Genomic DNA, 23,513 nt, shown 5'->3' on the forward strand with positions numbered 1-23,513 from the left:
AATCATTATAAGCAGTACCTACCAACACTCTTTCGCTCCATCTCTTTGTAGGTAGCAGCAATATCTCCAGCTGGAATAGGAGCATTCAGCAAATCTTTATACATAAAGACTGCAGAGTCCCGTGGGTATCCTTGCACATGCACACATGCCTGCCTAATGATCTCAAAATCTAAAATAACACTTTTGCACTGTGAGGTCCAATTATGTGTGTAATTACATGTCCATATGTATGTGCATTTGTGTGTGTGTGTGTATGTACATCTCCTGCAGCCCCTGGCCTGGTCACCAACCTGACGGCATTCGCTCAAAACCACACCTATGTCATGGTTACCTGGTTCCTGCCACACCGCATCAACGGCCTCATCACTAAATTTGCTGTCAAAGCAAAACACGCTCGTACTGGGCAGACAGTCCGCATGCTGGAGGTCAACGCAGAGGACATCATGACCGGAGCGCTGCCTCACTGCAATGTACCGTATTACACATTATGCTGTCACCTCCGTCTGTCTTGTTACTTTGAACTGTTCTCTTTCTGTACTCTCTCTACTGTCAGGATTATAAATACTATCTAGGCTCAGGGCCATCTGTGCGACATACGGCTAGAAACAACTTTGTTTTTCTCATATTTTACCCTCTGTGTATTTTCCTATGTGACTTTGCATGTCTAGGATGCAGCTGATATCCTGTCTCGTGCAACTCTGAGCCCATTGGAGATAACGGCATCATCTCCACCCATCACCCTCTCCGCCGTGCCCCCTGCGGCTTCCTGGAGTGTGCCCATATCAGTGGGAGTTGATCAGCTGCGACCTTACACTGCCTATCTGTTTGAAGTGTCTGCCTTCACCTCTGATGGAGAGGGACAGATAGCCTCCACTATGGTCCGGATGCCAGAGTCAGGTGTGGAAAAAGAAACTATAGTTTGTATTTCATTTCTGTGTTAAATGGCTACATGCAGATATCTTATATTACTGCATATGTGATATAATGTAACATACTGTAATGTCTCTGTTTTTTTGTTTTGATATGGTAGCCCCGGAAGACTCCCCACAAAACCTTTCTGTACTGAATATGACATCAAGATCGATCTCTGTGTCCTGGAACTCTCCCAACATCATCACAGGAAAATTCACCTACATGCTCTACCTTTATGGACCTACAGGTTATTAATTGTTCTCTCAGGAGCACACGTGCTCACACAAACAACTAAAAAAACTCTAGATTGATGGAAACCCATACAATTTTCTATTTCTTCTTCATCCCAGGATATCTGTATGAGAACAGCACAGGAGACATGAGGTTCCTTTATACTGGTTTGACCCCCTACACGAGGTACACGGTGGCCGTTCGAGCCAAAGCAGCGGGAGAAGTGGGTCCAGCAGCAGAAGAAGACATAGTTACACCTGCTGAAGGTGGAAACTTTAATTCCACAAAGAATTGTGACATGATGACAATTAAGCCCAGAAAATGTGTTGAGTGTGTTTTCTCCTCCTCCTCCATGTCTTTGTCTCACTCTGTCTGCCTCTGTTTATGTGTGTAGCTCCAAGTGCAGTGCAGAACCTGGTGGCAGTAGCTGAAGATTCAGTATCGATCCGTGTGAGTTGGAAAAGCCCTGCTCAGCCCAACGGGCCGATAATCCAGTACAGACTGCAGGTCCTGGTGACCGACATGCTGCTGCAGGACATCACCCTCACTGCAGAAGTGGTAAGTCAGATATTGTAGCCCATAAACTCATCCCATCACAGCTCAACACTGTTGAAAAGGTTGGATCAAATCAAAATTAGAATTCTTACTGTGCATATTAAAGAACAGTGCTTGTGTGGACTGAAATTTGAAATACAAAGGTACTGATTAAACTCTATTTTTTAGTCAAGAGGATTTAAATATTATAAGATTTACAGAGGTCACATGTTATGCATGGATTGCAGTAAACTGTAATGCACAGATGCCGAATCCACTTCCTGTACATGGTCCTCTGTGAACTGGTATATTTCTACAACCACTGGAATAATTGTCCATTTTTTATAAACATAACATCTTTATATGCAAGCTCCAAGCAACTGTCTCTGTCTATTCATTCAAGTGGACATTGCCTAAAGGGCTGATAAGTCCAAGTGATTAACTTCACACTGCACCCAAACAGAAAATGAAAAACGACTTTCACATTATTATTTTTTCTTCTCAGAATTCAACTGATATGTATGAAGATGAGACACCTCCCCCTGACGTCCCAGGTCGACGTAAGAGAGATGCTGAGCTCAGTCTGGTCACTTCTCCACCGACTTTTACAGCCACTGTATCTGAACGCACACAGCCCAGCATGACGGCTTCCAGCTTCACACACTCTGGACTTCAAAGCCCCGACCTCATCACGAGCGCTGATGCTCAACCTACCGATAACTCAGTTGTCACAGACGACAACAGCACCAGTTATGCCACTGCTTCACAGTTTAACGACACAAATGTTCAACCTACTGACTCCCCAGTCACTGGGACCATTGCTTTGTCTGTTACCTCTGAGCCGCCTGCTACGCTTCCACCCTGGCTGACAAAGCAATCGTACACTGGGGATACGACCCCAGATTCTTCCACCTTGGCCCTGACCCAAAGCCAGGTCCACTTGTCCACACGTGATGCATCAATCGTGAGACACGTTTCAACACGCAGTGCCACAAGTTTGGGCACTACAGGTGGGAGAACATTAGCCTTAGGCATTGCATCTCTGCCATGGATATTTTTTTTCCCATCTGTGCTGGTGCTTATGAATGCTGTGTGTATTTGTCATCATTTATATCCATCTGTGTCTGCATGCCACAGGTGTAACAGTGAAAGAGGAAGTCATGGATGTTATGTCTGGAGAGTTGTCTTACCTGGTGTCAGATCTGAATCCCTTCACTGAGTACACGTTCAGGGTCACTGCTTCCACCACCGTGGGCGAGGGCCCTGCCGCAGATATCTCTGAGAAGACCAGGGAGCAAGGTGAGTGGTCACTTGCAAAAAAGAAAACATATTGAAAATATTCTTAAAGGTGCAAAATCTTTCATTTTCATTCTCCATTCTCCATGTTTGTCTTTTAGTCCCTAGCTCAGTGCTTGAAGTGTCCTATCAAAACATCAGCTCCACCTCCATTCTCGTGAGCTGGGTCCAACCACTCCACCCAAATGGACGGATTACACATTACACTGTGTATGGCCTAAAGCTGCACAGTAACCAGGCTCTGAAGTGGATAACTAACACCACCAGCATCTTCCTAACAGGTGGACTTCTCATTTCTTTCTGTCATTCATCCCACTAAAATACTGTATATGTCTGTTGCTAAATATCTTTCTTCTCTTATTTAATGTGCAGATCTGGACAAGTATACTGGTTATAAACTACGTGTGGCTGCATCCACAGCTGTGGGAGAAAGCTCTCTCTCTGAAGAAGATGACATTTTTGTTTACACTTTGGAGGATGGTATGTTCTGAACACAAACTATTTGCATGCTTAACACTGAGAATAGGCTAAATATTACAATTCGTCCTCTGAGGAACATTATATCATGGTTGAGTTAAATTAATTTGGCCTAAAAAGTTATTGGATTACTAATTTAATTTGCATTGTTACATTATTTGTTTTTGTTTTTTTTGTTTTGATTGTGTTTAATTCAATAACTTGTTCAGTTTGATTCACATTTAATGACTGAAAAATCATTTTCTTGCCCATCTCACCCTCAGAGCCTGACTCCCCTCCTATGAACCTGGCTGTGGTAGACACCAGCCCCTCCGCTGTCATACTGGTCTGGTCTGCACCAGAGAAAGCCAATGGAGTGATCCAACAGTACGAGGTCCTATATGAGAACGAATCCTACTCTGCTCTGATGAACGCCTCTTCAAACGGAGCGACTCTGACCAACTTGAAGCCATTCTCCTACTACAACATTTCTGTGAGGGCGTACACCCGATACGGCCACGGAAACCAAACATCAGACACTTTATACCTCCTGTCTGGAGAGGATGGTGCGTTAATGGATGCATCCACCCACTCACGTGAATCTACATGTATAAAATATAAAAACCTCTAGGAAGGATATCAGATTTCAGTAAAGATGCATCTTAATGTTCTCTCTCCAGTCCCAGGCAGTCCTCCATATGGTGTCTCCTATGAGTCGATCAGTCCCAGCGAGGTGAATGTCACTTGGCAACCGCCTCTGCTGCCTAATGGGGTCATCACCCACTACAGCCTGGAGCTTCGGAATTCCACTCACTTCCTGAACCTCACCTCCCCGTCCACCCACATTCACATCACGCATCTGCGGAAATATGCGCAATACCGCGTCATGGTGCAGGCGCACACACATGTCGGGCCGGGAAACTTCAGCAGCGAGCCGCTCAACATCACAACACTGGAGGATGGTGAGAGGGATGGGGATGGGGGAAGGAGGAAAAGGGCAGGGCTTGTTTTCACTTCCAGGAGGCTGTATGGCGACGAGATGACTGGCTGATAAGTTGTGAAGGGCATCTGATTAAATGTGACTTTCCTCTCATCTTTTCCTCCTCAGCCTCTGTGTTTCAGCACATCCTAATGTTGTTACATCACAGGTATTCGATCCCATGTGACACTCGGGGGGCTGAGAGCTGAGGAGCACAGAGCCATTACAACTAACCAATTTTCATTTCAGGGCATTACTGTCTATCTGTCTCGGGGGCTCCTCTAAGTATCTGATCCGCTCACTGCATATTTTTAAATAATCACTCAACGGTTCAGTTTCTGCATTGATAGGCCTTACTCTTACTTCTTATGTCACTGGAAAGTCATTCTCCTGCTTTCCAGTCCCTCCTCAGTTCATCCGCACCAGAAAGTTGTCAGACTATGAGGTAGAGTTGTCATGGCAACTGCCAGCTAACGCCACTTCAGAGATACTCTACTACACTGTCAGAGTTTGGTGAGTTTGTCAATCTATACATCAGTTGCTCTCCTGCTCCATTGAACTTCATTGCTTTACAAAGAAAACAGAGCGTGATGCAGCAGAAACAGGTTCCTCTCTCTTTCAGGAACGAAACGAGCGAGCTGTGGCAGAATGTGACAGGGACATCAGTGGTTATTAGTGTGGACTCGGAGAGTAGCTACAATGCATCCGTCTCCAGCTGGACCAGACTGGGAGACGGAGGAGTGCTGCTCTACATCAGCTTTACCACCATAGAGACAGGTGCCGCCTGATAAAAGAGTTTTTGACAGCTTCCTGTTCCATCCTCACATCTGAAATATTTACTAACCGTGCATTGTCTGGAGATATTTTTCACCCAGATCCTTTCTGTCTGGCTTTCAGAGCCGTCTGACGCTCCACAGAATGTGACTGTTGCAAATGTGACCACGTCCTCTATCACCCTGCTGTGGCACCCGCCCACTGAACCCAATGGGATCATTGTTCATTACAGCATTTACTACACTGATAATGTCACTCTGATCGAAAAGGTGAGGTACATATACAGACAGGTGACCAAAAAAAAGCTGTTTTCTTTTAATATTGATGTGAAAATGATCACTTGAAGTGTCATAGCAACAGAGAGTTATCACATAATCCAGCTGTTTCCAGTATTTTAGCTAGTTGTTTTGGTTTTATATCCTGCAAGTTTTCTGTTTAACTCTCACTGCTCTCATCAACCTCATTTTCAATTGCAGTGGTCATCACATTGAACTCACATTTATCAGCTGGACAAATTAATGTTAATGTTGTTCCCTGTTTTTTCCATGTGTAAATGGCAAATAAATACCAGAAGTAACTTAGAGATAATAACTAACACATATTGTTAACTGGCCAAAAATAAGTACTCCAAAACACAGTTTGAACAAATGAGTGTAGAAACATAATTAATGCAGTAGCTTCCTGTCAGCTCAGGTTGGAAAAACTTAACTGGGTTAGATTTTCCTTTCATTTGTCGCTCTTCTTCATGTACAGCACTGATTTAACCCTGACAGTCTTTTCCACTCCACAGAGGGTTCGAGTCTCAGACTTAGCTGCCCCTGCTTCTCCTGCTTCACCCCTCTCCTATACTTTGACTCGGCTGTTCGGGGGCACTAACTACAGCCTGTGGATGACCTCCAGCACTATGCAGGGAGACGGGGGGGTCCGAAGCGAGACACTAACCCTGCTCTTACCAATGGACGGTCAGTCAGACACACACATGCATAAACACAGAAATGAATAGATATACGTGTAAAATACAGCTCAGTAAGCCAAATAATCATTGTCTCTGGTGGGGAAGTCTGCACACTTTTTCCATAACTCTTCAACTACAAAACAATAAAAATCATATAAAAAACTTTGTGATGGAAGATGTAACTTTCAACCTGTCAGTAAAAGGAGATAACTGTCAGTCTGGCAAACTGGCTCTATTTTAGTCCGCCTGTGACACTGTGCCTTGAAGACTGCCAGTTTGTATTTCCTTCTGCTAAGCATGACGAAAGTTGAGAGGGATTAGAGCCAGGGAGAAGAAGAGAACGAGCGTAGAATGGTTTACGATATGAAGATACTGAGAGAGAGAGAGAAAAACAAAGCTGACATGCTGTGTGAAAGTTGATTCTCGGCTCATGCTATAATTACACCAGTGCCATGAAAATCCAAATTTATATATACACATGTAATATTTAGTTTCACTTTGATATCCTCAGTGAGAGAGTGAAGTGCAAAAGTCATCTCTTTGTTTTTATGTGATTTTGGGAAAAAGGGTGCAGACAGCTACCTTTTTGTCACAGACTGTTATTTAATACAGATTTGATTGTTGTGGTATTTTTTTTTTTTTTTTTTTAAATCTCGTTCACATTTTACTTGTGAAGTATTCTCTGTCTGATCACTGATGATCTCTGCTCATACTGACTCTGTATCTCTGCCTGTGCTCTAGCTGCTCCGCTCTCAGTCAAGCACCGGACCTCCAGGGCACCTTGTCTCTTCCGCACAGCCAAGCCCAGCAAGGGGTCACTCCCCTGGGCTCAGACCCCCACACACACCTGGCCCCTTACATCCACTCATTCATCTCATGGATCTCTCAAGCAGTTTGATCTCCCCCTTTCCCCTTTACCTCCCCCTTTTTCCTACTCTGTGTACCATGCATTGTTTTTTCGGAGAGGCTGAGACAATGACCAGGATGAGTATTTTCTGCTCAGTCTTTTTCAGTCCCAAGGTTTTCATTGTGTGAGTCTTTTCTCCTCCAATTGTCTCGGTTTTTGTCTTTGAATGGGATTTTGTTTTACTGGATATCTTTGTCTCTCCATGGTACTGATTTACTTTTCTTTTTACTGTGCTGCAATTGTTCCATTTCATGTGCTGCCGTTGGTTTTGTTAATTACAACTGTGCTGCAAGTGATTATGATGGTGCTTTTGATAGATGATGACTGATGGTGATGATGATTGAGATGATGATGACTGGTGCACTGTTCATTTTCCCTCCAGTGTCAGACTGTGTATAGTTGATTGATGTCCTAATATTGGCTCACAGTATCACAAGCGTACAATAAAATGCTTAAGGTTTTCAACCAGTCTCATCACTGGTAGTGAATAATAGTAACACAATTCTGCTTGTCTCCCATTTTCAGTGCCAAGTGACTCAGTCCGAAACCTGACAGCTCAGATCTTCAGCTCCACGGCCATCATCGCAAGCTGGGACCCTCCCTTGGAGCCCAATGGCCGCCCTTACTACCTACTCACCTTACAGGAGTCAGGCATCCTCCCAGATGTGTCCAACCAAGGAACTCCAGCTGTGAACAAAACGATCAAGCACACCACAACTGACAACGTCTTCCTGTTCACCAAACTCAGGAAGTATTTTCCCTATGTGCTCACTGTTACTCCGGCAACTGGTGCTGGTCCCGCCTACAACCATACCAGCACAATGTATCTGAGGACGGACGATGACAGTGAGTTCACCAACACTAACATTCACATGAAGTATGGTTCATAATATGTTTATTGTGATGCTGACATGTGTGTGGGTGTCTTTCTTATCAGTTCCCAGCTCTGTTCCTCTGCTGGTGTCCACAAGGAACCTGTCTTCATCCTCCATCGCTGTGGTCTGGCAGCGCCCTCTGGAGGCCAACGGAGAGATAACTGAGTTTCACCTGACGCTGTTTGGCCCAGGGGGCTCCAACGTAACACGTACCCCCAACACCTCGTTCGTCCTCACCAACCTACTTCCATACACAGCTTACAACCTTACTATTACAGCAGCAACACGCAAAGGCTCGGGACCGTACCTGCTGCTGCAGCTGCACACTGATGAAGGAGGTTAGTGTTAAAACAGGTTCAACTTTTCTCCAGCATCGTAATGAGATGGTATTTATTCATCATTAAGCTCTGAGTGTGTCCTGCTTCACTGTCTGAGTCTATCTCTGTCTCTATCTGCCTAACTTTGTGTTTCAGGCCCCATGTCCCCTCCCCGTAACCTGACTATATATAACCACACGGCAGTCTCTGTGTGGCTGAGCTGGGAGCCTCCTCTGGAGCCCAACGGCGTGGTAATACAGTACGGCTTCAGGATCCGAGACCTCATCACACACACCGTCACACATCAGGTACTGTTAATTTCACACACCAAAAGCCACTTCACAATAACAGCAACACACACACACACACACTTGCAAACCCTCCATGGATACACTCACTGAGAGTGCACAGTATCCAGCTGACAGTAGCTCTAATTTCATACTCCAGATGCCAATCAGCTGTAACGTTACACTAACACACATGTGCACATGTGTGTGCTAATAATAAACACATTATCCACTTCAGTAACCAGGATTGGTTGATTTAATTTCTTATGTGTCATTTTTGATGTGTGTTTATGCGTAGAATTCCTCTGGTCCATCAACCACAGAGTATATATCAGGCTTCAGGCCACACAGCTCTTATGAGATCAGTGTTTACAGCTACACCAGAGTGGGCCATGGGAATCAGTTCAGCAGCCCTGTGACCTTCACAACCAATGAGTCAGGTAAAGCACACACTGCCCACACACTAACACATAGGGCCAGATCTACTAAGATCCCAGATAAGGGGGCTAAATAGCGTGCTCCTTGTAAAATTTTGTTTGGTTAACTGGATGGTCGCAAACGCAGAATGAAAATGTGATCCAATGGATTAATAGAGAGGGGCAGCAGAAGAAACGTGGGATACTATCTATGTGGTTGGTAAAACAAGAAGAGAACAGATGAAGTGAAGAGAAGATGAGGAGATAGGTCTAAAATTTGGTTTATCATAAAACCTCGGCAAACGAGGAAGAGCTGCTCTGATCAGTGTTGGGCAGCAGGTGTCCACTCGGGTCTAAACTCCCTGACCGGAGGGATTAAAGACGGAGTGAAGGCAGCGGTGACGTCTCTCAGTCCCAGTCCCAGAGCTGAGCAGCCAGGTACTGGAGAGGGAGGAGAGGAGAGGAGAGGAGAGGAGAGGAGTGCACCGGAGGAGAGACATGCGTGTGCGTAACGGCGCCTAAAGGACTTTTAACACACCTGAAAAACTGCTACAGTTCGCTGGAATGACCCAGACGCGAGGAAATGCAGAGATATAAGAACTTTTGCCCTGGAAGGTATTAGTACCTCAACCACAGCCATTTGTGTGCAAAGCTGTGCCAGTTAAAACTACTCCTCCCAATATTTTGCGCTTTCTGGCAGAGACGCCCATATTTGCATATTCATTAAGGCAAACACGCTTAATGGATTGCACGTGCAGAGTAGACGCAAACCTTTAGTAGATCCGGCCCATAGTAATTTACTGTAGGTCACTGGTCACATTTTTGAGTTTTAAATTCAATTAATCTTAAAGCTACATATGTATGATCACTTAAGATCCAAGTGCATCATCCATGCCTCAAGGGAAAAAAAACATAAAACACACACTATACATTAGCATGCAAAAAATAATTTGAAAAAAAGGAGAAGAAAGGCAAAGAGTGAAGAATATGGAAAGGTAATGGCTTGCACACAATTTCAGCATGGAGAGGGCAAACAATTCAAACACATTTTACAGTCTCTATACAGTAATATGCCAACCTCTTCAACCTAGGCTCTTTACAACTCCCAGCACCTCTGAGATAAAAACCAAACATCTCTCTGTTTGTTTTAAATGAATCTGAAACACACTCCTGGTGGCATTTGCTTAAAGCAGCTGTCAAGGCCATGTGTGCAGTCGCTGATAATCACACATGCCTTCCCAAGGCTGTGCAAGAGATCTCTGGGCTTGCCAGGAAAATAAATTTAAAAAATACTTAAAATAAAAGAAGTATGAAATGTTGTCAGTGTATGTAGGCAGTGGAGACACTTCTGAGTCACTGTGAAGCAGCACGAGCTGAACGTGCCTCCCCTCAGAACCACTTCATTAGTAGGAATAGTTTAAGATGAGGCTGATTTGTTTCGTTGTCACATGAGATATTTACCAGGTAACAGAGCTAAGACTGTACATGTACATGTAGCTGTTTTTTTCCTCCTATTTCATGAAATAAATGCAGGTCACTGGTATATATTACATTTGACAGCAGAGAGTAAAGAGTGTCCTGGTGAAGTATAACAGTGTCTCTCTCTCTGGCTGCAGTGTCTGATGCTGTGGGGAACCTGTCTTGCTCTGGAATGAGCTGGGATTCAATTCAGTTATCCTGGGATCTTCCCTCCAACCCTAATGGGCAGATCATTTTTTATGAGATTCTGGTGGAGATGAACTTGCAGTCCAACACCCACCAGGCAAACTCCTCACAGTACATGGTGACTGGGCTGTCACCGGACCAGGAGTACACACTCACTGTGGCTGCAGTCAACTCTGCAGGACTTGGAGATGGAATAAACTGCACTGCTTCCACTCTTTCTGAATCAGGTAGCCAAGTCTTACTACTTACTTACTTTGTTTCTGTCCAAACCAGGCACCCCTGGTTATCTAGTAGAAGCCACAGCCTTTGGCTTCAATGAATCGCTAATTTAATACAGGATGAATACTTGATTAAATCCACTTTGTCTCTTCTAACAGTCCCAGCTGCCCCTCGCTTCCTCGACATCTCTCAGGTGACACCTAATAATGTGACACTTCAGTGGGCTTCACCGCTCTCCATACCGGGCCAGCTGAAAGAGTACCACATCATTGCACAGCTGCTTTCAACTGTTTGCGAAACAAACATCCTACCTAGTGCACAGCCAGCCTCAGAGGACCAACTGACCTCAGACTGTGTGGACTCTAATGTCACAGTGTCGGTAAATGCTTCGGAAAGCAACGAGGAGAGCTACAACAGCATCACACTCCGGTCCCTGAACAAATACAGGTATTACCGCTTCAAAGTGGCGGCTGTGACCAACGCTGGAATTGGAGAGTACACCCACTGGAGTTACGCACGTACACTCGCTGGAAGTAAGAGCATCACAGTGATTATCTGATTTTTCCTTGTTGCTAGTAGACAGTTGGCAGTTAGTCAGGCTCTCAGCCTGTGGCAGCTTCTCCTCAAGACCTAAACACAGACACCTACAGCATCGTAATATTGTGTCTCAGCAGCATGGAGGAATCATCTGTCCTCACATATTAGACTTTTAGGTAACACTTTACAATAAGGGACCCTTAATTAACGTTAGTTAGTACATTAAGCATTAATTAACTGTTTACAGATATATTAACAATCATTATTATGTATTACTTAGGGTTAGGAAACACATTAATTAATGTAGCCTATTAGTAAGCAGTTGATTAATGTTTACTACTCAAAGTTAGTTAATAAATTAAAAGTTGAATAATATCATTAGTTATCATTATGTATGCATTACTCAGCATTAATTAACACATTAGTTTATGTATTAATGCTTAATAATGCACTAACTAACGTTAATTAAGGGACCCTTATTGTAAAGTGTTACCGACTTTTATAATAGTAATTGTGTGATTTAAGATGGTAAACCATATCATGTTAATGCAAAATAAAGAGAGACTGCGGATATGACATTTTTGATTCAAATACTTTCAATTAAAATTGTAAAAAAAAATTTTTTTCAATCATCTTTTTATTATTTTTATTTATTTATTCATTATTATTTCATATATCTCATAACTACTTTGTATTTGTCTAATGTCTTTCTTCAGACCCTGATGTCCCTCCTCGTGACATTAAAGTCACCTCCACCTCCACCAGTCTCCGCATTGCATGGAGCGCTCCAGCTGTTCTCTCTGGGCCGACATCATACCTTGTGCAGGTCTTGTACAGTCGCACACACACAAATATGAACATGTCACAGGTGAAGTGTAAAACACCAGTACTGTAGATGTTCTCAGAGTTCATCAACACGGTGCTATGTTTAAAAATATCAGCAGGTCCGCATTCTGCATGATGTAAAGTGTGTGGGGGAAAAAAAGTGTCATATGTTTCCATAATGAACTGTGCTTTTATGTCAGGTGGAGGGTCCTGGTTTGAACTATTCAAGAGTGCGTGAGCCAGAAGAGTGGATGACTGTTATTGTGAACAACTTGACTGCTTTCACCCGGTACAATGTGACTATCACCGCCTTCACTGGTCCACGTGAACTGGCTGCCATTGATGGGAAAACTATTGGTCCTATTGAGTTTCAAACGCTTGAGGAGGGTATGTTGAATTCTCTGCAAACCTTTGACGCTTCCTCCCAACCAAATATCTATTATTAACTTTGTCCAATATCATTTTTTTTTACTGTGTCCCCAGAGCCCAAAGACCCTCCTAAAAATGTGATGGTATCAGCTATCCCAGAGGAAGTGAACAGTGTGAGGGTGACCTTCACGCCCCCAGAAGAGCCCAATGGGAACATCACTGCCTACTTTGTTTACATATATGAAAAGGATCAGTTGGTCAAGAACATCAGCCTTAATATCATCCAAAGAGAGCATAACATGCTGACTGCCGTCATCCCGGGTCTGAAGGGAGGACACAACTACACTATACAGGCAAGGAGGATACACATATTGCCCACACATTTAGACACAGTGGGTCTCATTCATGAAACGTGAGCAGCACGGATTTGTGTGTAAACCCTGAGCAGCGCAAATTTACGTGGATTTCCGCATTCATCAATCTTTTAGTAGTGCTGATTTTTTCGTAGCTACTCACAAAATCTACACCTGCTCCTGACTGTGTGTAGCGCTTGTGTAAATGTAGGAATGCAAATAAATACTGCTTGTCACTGTTGAAAATTACAATTTTAATCCGTATTACTCTCTCTCATGTTCAAAATACGCCGACACCTTTGAAACACGTAATTTAAACATGACAAACAATTAGAAATATTTGGAGAGAGAGACGTTTTAGGGATCGGACACGCACAAACACGTCAAGGCTCCATCTAATGATGATAATAATCTGATATAAAACCGGAAAAAACTTTTTTGTGTTGCTACAGTATACGCTCGGTGGGCGCACACTTCACCCTGCGCAGCAGCGCAGTCAGCACCGGTTTGGATGGAGCTGTGACAGACGGCTGGTGCTTCTGTAACAATATAACCTGCCTATAACTTCATGTGTTGATACAACCATGCTCCTCTACAGCTGAGGCTGTGAAGAGCCTCCCCTTCCCGTTGCTGCTGTAGCTCTGTAGTTGTGTGTATTTATTTATTTTTTTTCATGTTTCATATCGAACTATTCTGGCTTTACTTCTTAAACGGTTCTTTAATAAACCAAGGACACTTAATTCACTACATCTGTTTTTTCACTCCACGCCTTTGACCTGTCCCAGTCACACCATCACTACTAACAGAAGAGAATTAAATATTTTTTCTGGACTCCACTTCACCCAAAATGACTTCGATCCGTGATCTCTCTTTTTTTCTCTCTCTCCCTCTTTCCTCGTTTGCGTCACGGCCGCAGGTGAGCAGGATGCACCTACCTCCTAATATGGTGGTCAGGATATCCTTATATGGCTATTCATGTATAGAGATCTATGCTAATTGCTGATCACCGGGGGCGTGTTGTTAGTTTACGATGGGTTGGCATTCATCATTTTACACACGTGTTTACGATCAAATCTGAGTTTACCGCACCGTTCATGAATCCGGAGTAGAGTTTTAGTAGAGTGAGCTTATATGTGCAAATCTACACACAGATTTACTCACGTTTCATGAATGAGACCCAGTGTCTCGGGTCACACACCTGAAGCTGTAACAGCAGAACGGCGCTGCTTGCAACTCCACAACCCCTCGTGAGCTTGCTTGTTCAAATACTTGTTTTCTTATTATTCTTTATTAACTCCTTATTTGTCCTTTTGCTTTGTAGATTTCAGCAAGGAATGGCGCTGGCAGGAGCCCGCCCAGTCCACATGTCCAGATAACAACAGAGACCAAAGGTAGCCCACAACTCACTCTTTCCTGTGTCTGCTCTGCTCCACAGTGTTTCTCTCAGCAGCGTGTGTGTGTGTGTGTGTGTGTGTGTGTGTGTGTGTGTGTGTGTCAGCAGTGCAGCACAGATGTGAGACAGAGAATAGCTACCGCACAGTGTTACTGCTCAACAAAACAGTATCCAGTTGTTCTGACACAGTACATGTGACTCAGCAACACAGTCTGGTCTGTGCTGACGCTGTGGTGCGATGTGGTTGGTGCGATTTTGTTCACAACATTTAGAGCAGCAGCCTGTTTGTCATGTAAATGCAATAAAATGAAACACACATACTGTATTGTATAAAGACAACCTCTGTGTGTGTGTGTGTGTGTGTATGTGTGTATGTGTGCGCATGTGCTCTCCTCTGTGTTCACATGTGTGTCTGTGTGTGTTCCAGCCCCGGCCAAGCCAAGCCAAAGACCCCAGGCAGTGCTGGGCCACGGAGGGGTTGCCATGGTAACCCACAGGAGTATCACCATCCGCATGCCTGCCTGTTTCTATAGTGACGACAACGGACCAATCAAAAAAATCCAGGTCATCGTGGCCGAGTCAGGGGGTATGACTCTTCAGAAACATTGACAGCCATCACTTTTAGTTTTAACGCACATCAGTAGCGGTCTCGTTTTGCGCTCTAAGCCTCAAGTAGAATCTTGTTTTACAGTACGTCACTCTCTCCTAAGTTTAGAAAAGACAAAAATGTAAGCAGATGCTGAGGGGCTTAACATCAGCCAAAATTTGACTCAGTTCCTCGTGCGATTCTTTTTTCCACCCTGTCATAGTGAAGGACATCCAGAACCTGACCACCTGGAAGAATGCATTTTTTGATCATCCTGCCCCTTACATGACTGACAAGGGGTTCCCCAACCCACCGTGTTCTTTGGGGGACGGAGCACCACGCACGAACGCACACGTCAGAGGTGATCTCGGAGCATCTGGAGACGGCCGGCCACCGGTGAGGCGCAACGCAACTACAGCAGGAACGTATGTGATCGGAGAGAACGATGACTGCATGCAGGAGAACAACACCGAGAGTTTCTGCAATGGACCACTAAAGCCCAACACGGTCTATGTGTGAGTGTACTTCACGCACACAAAACTGTTGTATACAGATGTTAAAGCTATAATAATATAATGCTGAGACTGGACTGTCATTTCCTGCTTACTAGGTTCAAGTTTAGAGCGACTAACGTCAAAGGCCAATACACAGACTCTGAGTTCTCTGACCATGTCAAAACCGCAGGTATTTACATTCATTCCTGTATAATTCTCCTTATAAAACAGTGACAACATAACATTTTCAGTTCCCTTCGTTGTTTTTATGTGCTGTCCATTCTGTCGTGTCCCTCTCTCAATAGTGGACGGGCTGTTGACGAGGGAGGAGCAGATCATTCTTGGTGTTCTGCTTTCCTTCTTCTTGGCTGTGTTACTCATCATCATCATCTGTGGCTCAGTCAAGTAAGATGGCAACAGGCATTCATTCAAAAACTCAAAAAAACAACAAAAACAAATGCTATGTTTAAATATCCATACAAGAAATTTCTTTGTGCATTTCACAATTTTTTTGTCAAGTTAGTTTTTTTTAGTTTTTAACAATCAATTGACATGCTCATCTTCAAATGCCAGGATCCATCAGCGCAAAAAGGAGGGTGGGACCTATTCACCCAGAGAGGCAGAGATTATAGAGACCAAGTGTAAACTGGATCAGCTGATTGCTGTGGCAGACCTTGAGCTGAAACAAGAGAAGCTCAACCGGTAAGTCGTGTGTGTTTAGTTTGAATCTAAAACCGTGACGACTTTTGCTAATATAATACACACATTCTTGGCAGCTGGTTGGCAGGTTGCACGCAACCTAACTTCAGGCTTGGTTTATCTGCTCCAGACAACATTTTAAATCTAAGTCAACAAGACAAAAATCTCTTTGCTGGAGCCAACTTGATGTGGGCCCCTGTTAGGACTAAATCTTCTAGCGCTGTAGAGTTTGTGCAGAAAATAGAAGCAGCGGTATCCAGGGCACAACACAGTATTCTCGTGGCTTTATAGTTTACCTTCAGTTCTCTGCAGCACAGGCAAGTCATCTTGCCTGCATCTTTCTAACCATGCTCGCCTACAAATTCAGCGTCTGGCTCTCCCGTTTTCATCCTTCTCACACACAAACAAGTGCATAGGCACTGAGTGCTGCCAGCTGCTTCTCATTCCCAGGCTGCAGTTCTGCTATCAGGTGAGAAACAAAGTCACTTTTAGAGCTTGGATTTGGTGTATCAAGGTCACTGCAGGATGGCAGAGATGAGGTAGGGAATCTAACAGGAAGGGAAAGCTTTGAATATGAGGGGTACTGTTTATGTGAATAATTGAGAAGAATTTGTCATCCACACATTTAAGTGTCACACACATTTAAGAGCAAAGATTGTGAGTTTGTGACACTTGCGTGAGTTGCTCCTCTAGCTGTCATCTAAGTTCACACTGACATCATTTGGACAGTGTGTCTGTCCGCTTTGTGGCCAGAATCTTTTCATAACTTGGACAGTGAGATCTGTATAAACTCCACAAATGGCATATACTGTGTATACTATAACTTTCCTTGCATGTAGACACGTGCACTGACTTTCCCTGGCTTGATTTTCACTGAGCACTCCTCTCCCACCAGGTATTCTTCCTTCTTCTTTAGACGGAAAGAGATTTATGTCATCCAGTAAGTTGGTCTGATGACCTGCGCGTGCCACATTTTGCTGTGTATAGTGTGTTTGCATGCTGCACGCCACTTCACATTCATCACTCTGTGTTTGTCATCGTCATGATACCCATTTAAAGCTTTAAACCATCCATCTGTGCTGTTTATGAAACCTTTGGTGGAGGGTGACAGTTCAAATGAATCAGTGACGTCAGAGTTTTGCCTACAGCCTTCTCCCTTTCCCTCCCCGTCACTGGCAGGGACTGCAAAGCTGAGCTGACACTCCTCAGCTTGAAACCGTTTTAATTTGTTTACCCCACTCACTATCTCCAAATTGCTCGAGAGGCTTAGCAGGGTACAAATGGTAAGCTTTATCGATAGCTAAGGATCTGAGTAGCTATAATTCTTCAGTAATGCAAAGAAATACCAGCACCAGGGGAATTAACCACATGCTTCATTTAAGTTCACAGATGTTCGCATATTCCTTTAGAACATAGCATCAAAGTCGGTGGTAAATCAAAGTGGATTTGATAAGAAACTAGTAAGATGTCTTTTCCTTAAACATACAATATCATCCAGTCTCTACAAACAGGATCGGTTCAGCTGTCATGGACAGAAATACCCCAGTGTGGGCTGTGATCATTGAGTTAATTTGTTTATTTTTGGTTGATTTTTGCTGTCTATTTTTAACAGGCTTCTCAGCTACAGGAAATCACTCAAGTAAGTCATCCTGCATAAATAATGTGAATGTGCGCAAAGTAGCTGCAGCATAGAGCTGCATGTTCTGTACCGCTCAGTATTACAAGTTGTGACCTAGAATAAGTTTACAGAAAATAGCATAACGCTGTGGAGTTTTTCTGTATCCTCCTCTCTGTTTCTACATTCAGTGTGTTTCTCTCTCCGCACTCTCTGTCAGGCCTGTCAACAAGAAGTCTTTTCTGCAGCACGTAGAGGATCTGTGTGCCAATGACAATGCCAAGTTCCAGGAGGAGTTTGCTGTGAGTGTCTGCCTACAACCTGGCCCCGTGTTTATCAAACATCTGCCCGTATATATGATGTATAAAATAGACTGGGATACCAGGAAATCAACCAAAATGGATCATGGGAATGTCTGCTGTTGGTAGAGAAGGAACATCACACAGAGAAGGGATGAGTCAAATTCAGTGCAGTAAGGTTAAAATGCATGCAAAATTACAGCAAACAAAGCAGTGCTACAGTAGTTTGGGTATAATTTTGTCTAAGAATGGGTTACTTTGTACTTGTATTTTCAAGCCAAAAGAAATTGGATTGAAAAAACATTTTAAGAAATCACTATTTGCAGGAATTAGGAATATAACATCAATGTGAGCTACATGTTTATTTGAATAATGACATTTTGCATCTTAATATCCCAGGAGCTCCCGAAGCTGCTGCAGGATCTGGCCACCACAGATGCTGACCTGCCCTGGAACAAATCCAAAAACCGCTTCCCCAACATCAAACCATGTAAGTGATCAGGCTGATAATTAGCTTCCAGGCTCATGAAACCTACACCAAATTCACCTTCGTGTTTTCAGCTCCAATGTCAACTGCATGTGGATTTGATCACCACTCGCACAGTTGCCTTTCGCACATTTCAGCCACACTCTTCTCACTATACTGTGTGTCCAGACAACAACAACCGGGTGAAACTGCTGTCAGAACCGGGCACCGCAGGCTCTGACTACATCAATGCCAGCTTCGTCTCAGTGAGTACCAGCTCTCAGCGGCTAAAAGCCGGTGGTTAACCTGGAGGGTCGCCTCCATTTGACAGTAGTTTTACAGGTGTGAGACACATTTGTTTCAAATAGAACAGGTTTTATATTATTCTGTCCTTTTCTTTTGCCCTCTGTCTGTCCCTTCCTAATCTCGTCTATGATGCTGGTGGGCGGATGGATGGATGGATGGATGGATGGATGGATGGATGGATGGATGGATGGATGGATGGATAGATAGATAGATAGATAGATAGATAGATGGATAGATAGATACGCTTGCACATAAAGTTCCATCTGTGTGTTTCTCTGTTTTTTCTAGGGCTACCTGTGTCCAAATGAGTTCTTAGCCACCCAGGGTCCTCTGCCCGGCACCGTGGCTGACTTCTGGAGGATGATCTGGGAAACAGGAACCCGCACCATAGCCATGCTCACACAGTGTTACGAGAAAGGCAGAGTGCGTCATAAGATTTGACACTTTATTACAGCGCTAGTATTATTATTCAGAGGACAAGCTGGGCTCCATTTGGGCTCCATTAGACACTATAACGAGAAAGATTATATCTGCTTTGAAGATCTAATGTAAGAGTGCGTTTGTGTGTGTTTGACATTTCAGATTCGGTGTCACAAGTACTGGCCTGAGGACAACAAGCCAATGTCAGTGTTTAGTGACATTCTCATCTCAAAAGTTTCAGAGGAAGTCCTTCCTGACTGGACTGTCAGAACCCTGAAAGTAGAGAAGGTAACTGAGCGACTGAGCTAATAACCTCTCTCTCTGTCTCTCTCACACACACACACACACATTGTACATACTGCAAATCTTGAAACACAGAAAAAACGGGCAATAACAACTTTATTCTTGCCAATTAATACTTCTCCACATTTAACTGAAAAATATAAAACAAAGGCAATTTTGACCTAAGTCCATTCGATATAACTAAACCACTTCAAGGTTAAAACTACCTATATTTCTCTTATTGTCTACAAAACCAATTCCCTGGCCTGTCTGTTGATTCCCAGTTTCATCCAATCCAACTGAAGCCATAGATTCTACAAACAGCTATTAAAGGGACAACGAGGAGTTTCTATTTGGTTATAAAAAAAGTCTCACGTTAATGTGGATGAACACTACCCACACTTGTTAATGGGCCCATTTTCGATAAATATATCGTTTTGTCTCTATTGTTATTTTGTTATTATTAGTGGTGGCGGAGATGCTGGTTGAGCCGACCAGCTTTCTTTACTTTCGGTTTTGTGTGTTTTGTGAATAACGCCGCCGAATCACTGTTTATGGTCGGAACTACGACGGTAGGCTATGTGATCGTCTTCGAACCTCTGACTTTAATTATTGATGAATGAAAACATGAGTCCGTCTTGCGCCGGTCAAAGTATTTCACGGTGCGCGCGGAGGCTCATACAGTAAATGTAGTGTGAAAACGCTTCGCTTTTCCAAAACTCCTCGTTGTCCCTTTAAATCTGTATATAGTTTTTCTATATAATTTTCTAAAAACACACATTTCAACAACTGCTGCGCTGTTGTGTTTACTAGTGTGTTTTTGAGATGGACTGTTAATCTTAAGTACTGTAAGGAGCATGTCACCCAGTGCACCTGCAGATCTTTTTCTACAATTTGTTTTCGTCTTGTCATGGCATGGAAATGTTGTTATAATAATGGTTTATGTTAATGTGATTAGTATGTAAATGCAATTTAATCACTACACACCGTCTTAGTTTATTCTGCGAATGCTAGAATTTACATAATATAATAATATTTCTTGCATCGCCTCCTCTGTGCAGCATGGACACTACATCCTGGTCCGCCACTTCAACTACACATCGTGGCCTGAGCACGGCGTCCCAGAGTCCTGCAGCACTCTCATTAAGTTTGTTAAAGCAGTCCGAGCCCACAGGCACGACAACACCACTATAGTGGTTCACTGCAGGTACTGTTGCACCTCAGTGGCCACGCACTAACAGTGCATAAGTAGTAGCAATGGCCTCAATTACTTTATTGTCTTCGGCCAGTGTAAACCCATCATACTGTGTTTAACCTTCAGATAAGTAATAAAAAAAGCCCTTTTAGGTGCAGTAGAGCATCACAGAGTGTAATGATGTGTTGTTCTTACTATTTCCTCAGTGCTGGTGTGGGAAGAACAGGTGTGTTTATTGCATTAGACCACCTCATTCAGCACGTCAGAGATCACGACTTTGTGGATATTTACGGCCTGGTGGCTGAACTGCGCAGTGAAAGGATGTGTATGGTCCAGAATCTGGTGAGTTCACATTTAAAAAGAAAATAACAACTCTATATTTTATTCATATCTTTTAAATTCCACAACCTAGAACAAATAAAGAAGTACAAATAAAAAGACAAGAAACTGTATTTTGTCTTAACTTGTTCCAGTGCACTTAAGTATCATCAAAGACAAGAATATGCACTGGTATGACAAATGGCAGTGAAGTTGTCCTACTTTTTACTTTATGTCCCCATGAGGAAATACTTGGAAACTTCTCCTTTTTGACAAAGGAAATGATCTGGCAGCGGATTAAAGTTATACACTGAGCAGGATTCCCCATTTTGAAGCAGCATGAACCTATCCTAAAATTATCCCACTCACTTATTACTTATGGACCACTGGTGAGTGCCTCAGTGTCCGCAGGGACCCTCTGCGTAGTGCCTGTGCTTCTTCTCAGTAGTTTTATTTCATTTCCTGGTGTTCTCTACATCTCTTTGCATACACACTTTGGTAGTCGGTTTGAGCCTGCAGTACAGGGTAAAACCAAAAGCAGCCAGTCAGGACATGATTGTTTGAGACAGCAGTGTTCAGTGTGCCAGCTATTACTGCAGTCGTTCAGTCACACACAAGGACCTCGGCTTTATGAGGCCATCATTCGGATCAGTTGTTTCGGAGAAAGTGAAGAACAGTGCCTTTGCAGACTGCTTTTAACAAACCCATAAGTTAAGTATATTACATAAACTGTTTTTGTGGAAGTGAAAACAAAGGCGAATGTGAACAGTCCATCATTTCAACAGAGGTATCGTATTTAAAACAATCATGGATGACAATTACATGAGCATTTCAGTGTTCACTAAAGAGGGGATTTCATAGATAACTGAATTAGGACAGAGGCCGTATTAAAAACCAGTCTTGTCATCTCTTGGCTCATGCTGCTTTACATATTAAACCTCTTCACTTTTTTTGTGGAAAATCTATGAAAAGGTACTTTTTCTTACAATGAATAATCTTGGCACATATGCTGTACCCTACATACATGACTGAGGCAGCTGCAGCAAGAAGGTACAAAATGTTTTACATATGACAAATGAGTCTAATTCATTTTAGACTGCAAATATCTGTGTGCTGTTAGCAAGCTGTAAAAATGTATTTGTGTCCTAAAATACAAATCAAGATTTAAATATCAAGCAATCCTCAATTAGAAATTAATTAATTCTCAATATTGCTGTTATTGTGTAAGTCTGTTCTCTGCCTCTATTTGACATTTGAAAATAGAAACTGGTAAAAAAAAAAAAAAAAAAAGCTTTAGTCAAACCCGAAATGTTGCAATTACAAGGTCAGCATCAGCTACCAGAGGACTTTATACTAAACCTAATTAACTAACGTTTTAGCCACTGCAGGATTAATAAAGTGAAAATCAAAGGCTACACTCTGTCTTGCTTTCTGCTTTTGTGTGTCAGGCCCAGTACATCTTCCTGCATCAAAGTACACTGGAACTTCTCAACAACAAAGGCAACAGCCAATCCATCTGGTTTGTCAGCTACTCTGCTCTGGAGAAAATGGACTCTCTGGACGCCATGGAAGGTAAACGACCTACAAACACACTCTCAAAGAGACACACGCTCCCCCGGCTGCAGAGTGCTCACTCCACACATTTGTCCCGGTCTCTAGGTGATGTTGAGCTCGAATGGGAAGAGACCACTATGTAAGGACCAACTGAGGGACACCTGCACCTGAGGAATAACGAGACTCTTTGGGACGTGACCTGTGCACCGACCCCCAGACAGGTCCACCTCCACCACACAAGGGACGAGGAAGCAAGAGGAGAAACGCGAAGTGAACAACACAGTTTGAGCTGAACGGTCTGTAACACGACTTTAGACTTAGCTGCTCCACTTCCACCAGTTTTATCAGCTCAATCCTCCCTTTATTCAGCCTCTTGTCTGCTTATTATTCAAAGAGAGTGAGAGAAACAAAAGGGAGACAAAGAATTTCAGAAACAACAGGGACAGTGGAGAAATTATGAGTTGATGGTGAGAGCTCTGTCGCATCTATAAGCCTGCAGGTACTTTGCACAGATCGATTTCACTGCGTATTGTAATTACTGTATCATGTTGATATCATCTGTGGTTTTTGTAAGATAATTTATTCTGCCAAAATGGTTTGTTTTTTTCAATCTCTTTGTAATTCTGTCTGTGACGAGGAGTTGTTCAGGACTTTCTCACGTGTGATTGCAAAAATAAAGCATCTTGTATTTTTTTTCCGGGCATTGATATACTTAACACTCAAGATCCTCCTCATCAGACTCCCCACTGCATCAAATCCAGCCATTCAGATGTTAAAATATGAAATGACGGATCAACCAACTCACTGGTCTTTTCCTTTTAGACAGAATAAGATTCTTGTGGAAAATGATGTCCTCTAAATACACGCACACACCTACATTCATGTGCAGACTCAGACATTCAACAAGTAGTGTCAGATTCAATATTGCTCTGGGACTGACCTCATCTTCAGATGAATGAGTTCAGACTCGGTGCGCTGG

General features: G+C 43.2%; 1 protein-coding gene across 4 annotated transcripts in view; it reads left to right on the top strand.

Annotated features, from left to right (window-relative positions):
- The window catches only part of ptprq (protein tyrosine phosphatase receptor type Q), a 35,499-nt gene extending 12,268 nt beyond the window's left edge, over window positions 1-23,231 (top strand). Inside the window, exons 22-63 of one of the 4 annotated variants that reach the window (XM_085779280.1) lie at window positions 52-121; window positions 271-470; window positions 669-897; window positions 1,031-1,159; window positions 1,263-1,409; window positions 1,538-1,701; window positions 2,183-2,687; window positions 2,815-2,976; window positions 3,075-3,254; window positions 3,346-3,453; window positions 3,714-3,995; window positions 4,110-4,391; window positions 4,810-4,921; window positions 5,031-5,185; window positions 5,306-5,451; window positions 5,973-6,144; window positions 7,570-7,890; window positions 7,982-8,257; window positions 8,393-8,544; window positions 8,822-8,963; window positions 10,556-10,831; window positions 10,982-11,356; window positions 12,077-12,186; window positions 12,386-12,572; window positions 12,669-12,907; window positions 14,229-14,298; window positions 14,728-14,886; window positions 15,110-15,401; window positions 15,497-15,570; window positions 15,686-15,785; window positions 15,954-16,082; window positions 16,975-17,019; window positions 17,692-17,718; window positions 17,915-17,996; window positions 18,393-18,483; window positions 18,649-18,725; window positions 19,054-19,188; window positions 19,348-19,473; window positions 20,529-20,674; window positions 20,869-21,004; window positions 22,429-22,552; window positions 22,640-23,231. In XM_085779280.1, coding sequence (XP_085635406.1) covers window positions 52-121; window positions 271-470; window positions 669-897; window positions 1,031-1,159; window positions 1,263-1,409; window positions 1,538-1,701; window positions 2,183-2,687; window positions 2,815-2,976; window positions 3,075-3,254; window positions 3,346-3,453; window positions 3,714-3,995; window positions 4,110-4,391; window positions 4,810-4,921; window positions 5,031-5,185; window positions 5,306-5,451; window positions 5,973-6,144; window positions 7,570-7,890; window positions 7,982-8,257; window positions 8,393-8,544; window positions 8,822-8,963; window positions 10,556-10,831; window positions 10,982-11,356; window positions 12,077-12,186; window positions 12,386-12,572; window positions 12,669-12,907; window positions 14,229-14,298; window positions 14,728-14,886; window positions 15,110-15,401; window positions 15,497-15,570; window positions 15,686-15,785; window positions 15,954-16,082; window positions 16,975-17,019; window positions 17,692-17,718; window positions 17,915-17,996; window positions 18,393-18,483; window positions 18,649-18,725; window positions 19,054-19,188; window positions 19,348-19,473; window positions 20,529-20,674; window positions 20,869-21,004; window positions 22,429-22,552; window positions 22,640-22,677 — 6,972 coding nt within the window. In that variant the 3' untranslated portion in view covers window positions 22,678-23,231. Of the gene's footprint in view, window positions 1-51; window positions 122-270; window positions 471-668; window positions 898-1,030; window positions 1,160-1,262; window positions 1,410-1,537; window positions 1,702-2,182; window positions 2,688-2,814; window positions 2,977-3,074; window positions 3,255-3,345; window positions 3,454-3,713; window positions 3,996-4,109; window positions 4,392-4,809; window positions 4,922-5,030; window positions 5,186-5,305; window positions 5,452-5,972; window positions 6,145-7,569; window positions 7,891-7,981; window positions 8,258-8,392; window positions 8,545-8,821; window positions 8,964-10,555; window positions 10,832-10,981; window positions 11,357-12,076; window positions 12,187-12,385; window positions 12,573-12,668; window positions 12,908-14,228; window positions 14,299-14,727; window positions 14,887-15,109; window positions 15,402-15,496; window positions 15,571-15,685; window positions 15,786-15,953; window positions 16,083-16,974; window positions 17,020-17,691; window positions 17,719-17,914; window positions 17,997-18,392; window positions 18,484-18,648; window positions 18,726-19,053; window positions 19,189-19,347; window positions 19,474-20,528; window positions 20,675-20,868; window positions 21,005-22,428; window positions 22,553-22,639 lie in introns of those variants that run through there. The other 3 variants (XM_085779276.1, XM_085779277.1, XM_085779279.1) reach the window with 3 other exon arrangements.
- The last annotated feature ends 282 nt before the right edge of the window (window positions 23,232-23,513 follow it).

The sequence above is a fragment of the Trachurus japonicus genome, chromosome 6 (assembly GCF_045865225.1).
Source record: "Trachurus japonicus isolate A0001 chromosome 6, Traja_1.0".
NCBI lineage: Eukaryota > Metazoa > Chordata > Actinopteri > Carangiformes > Carangidae > Trachurus > Trachurus japonicus.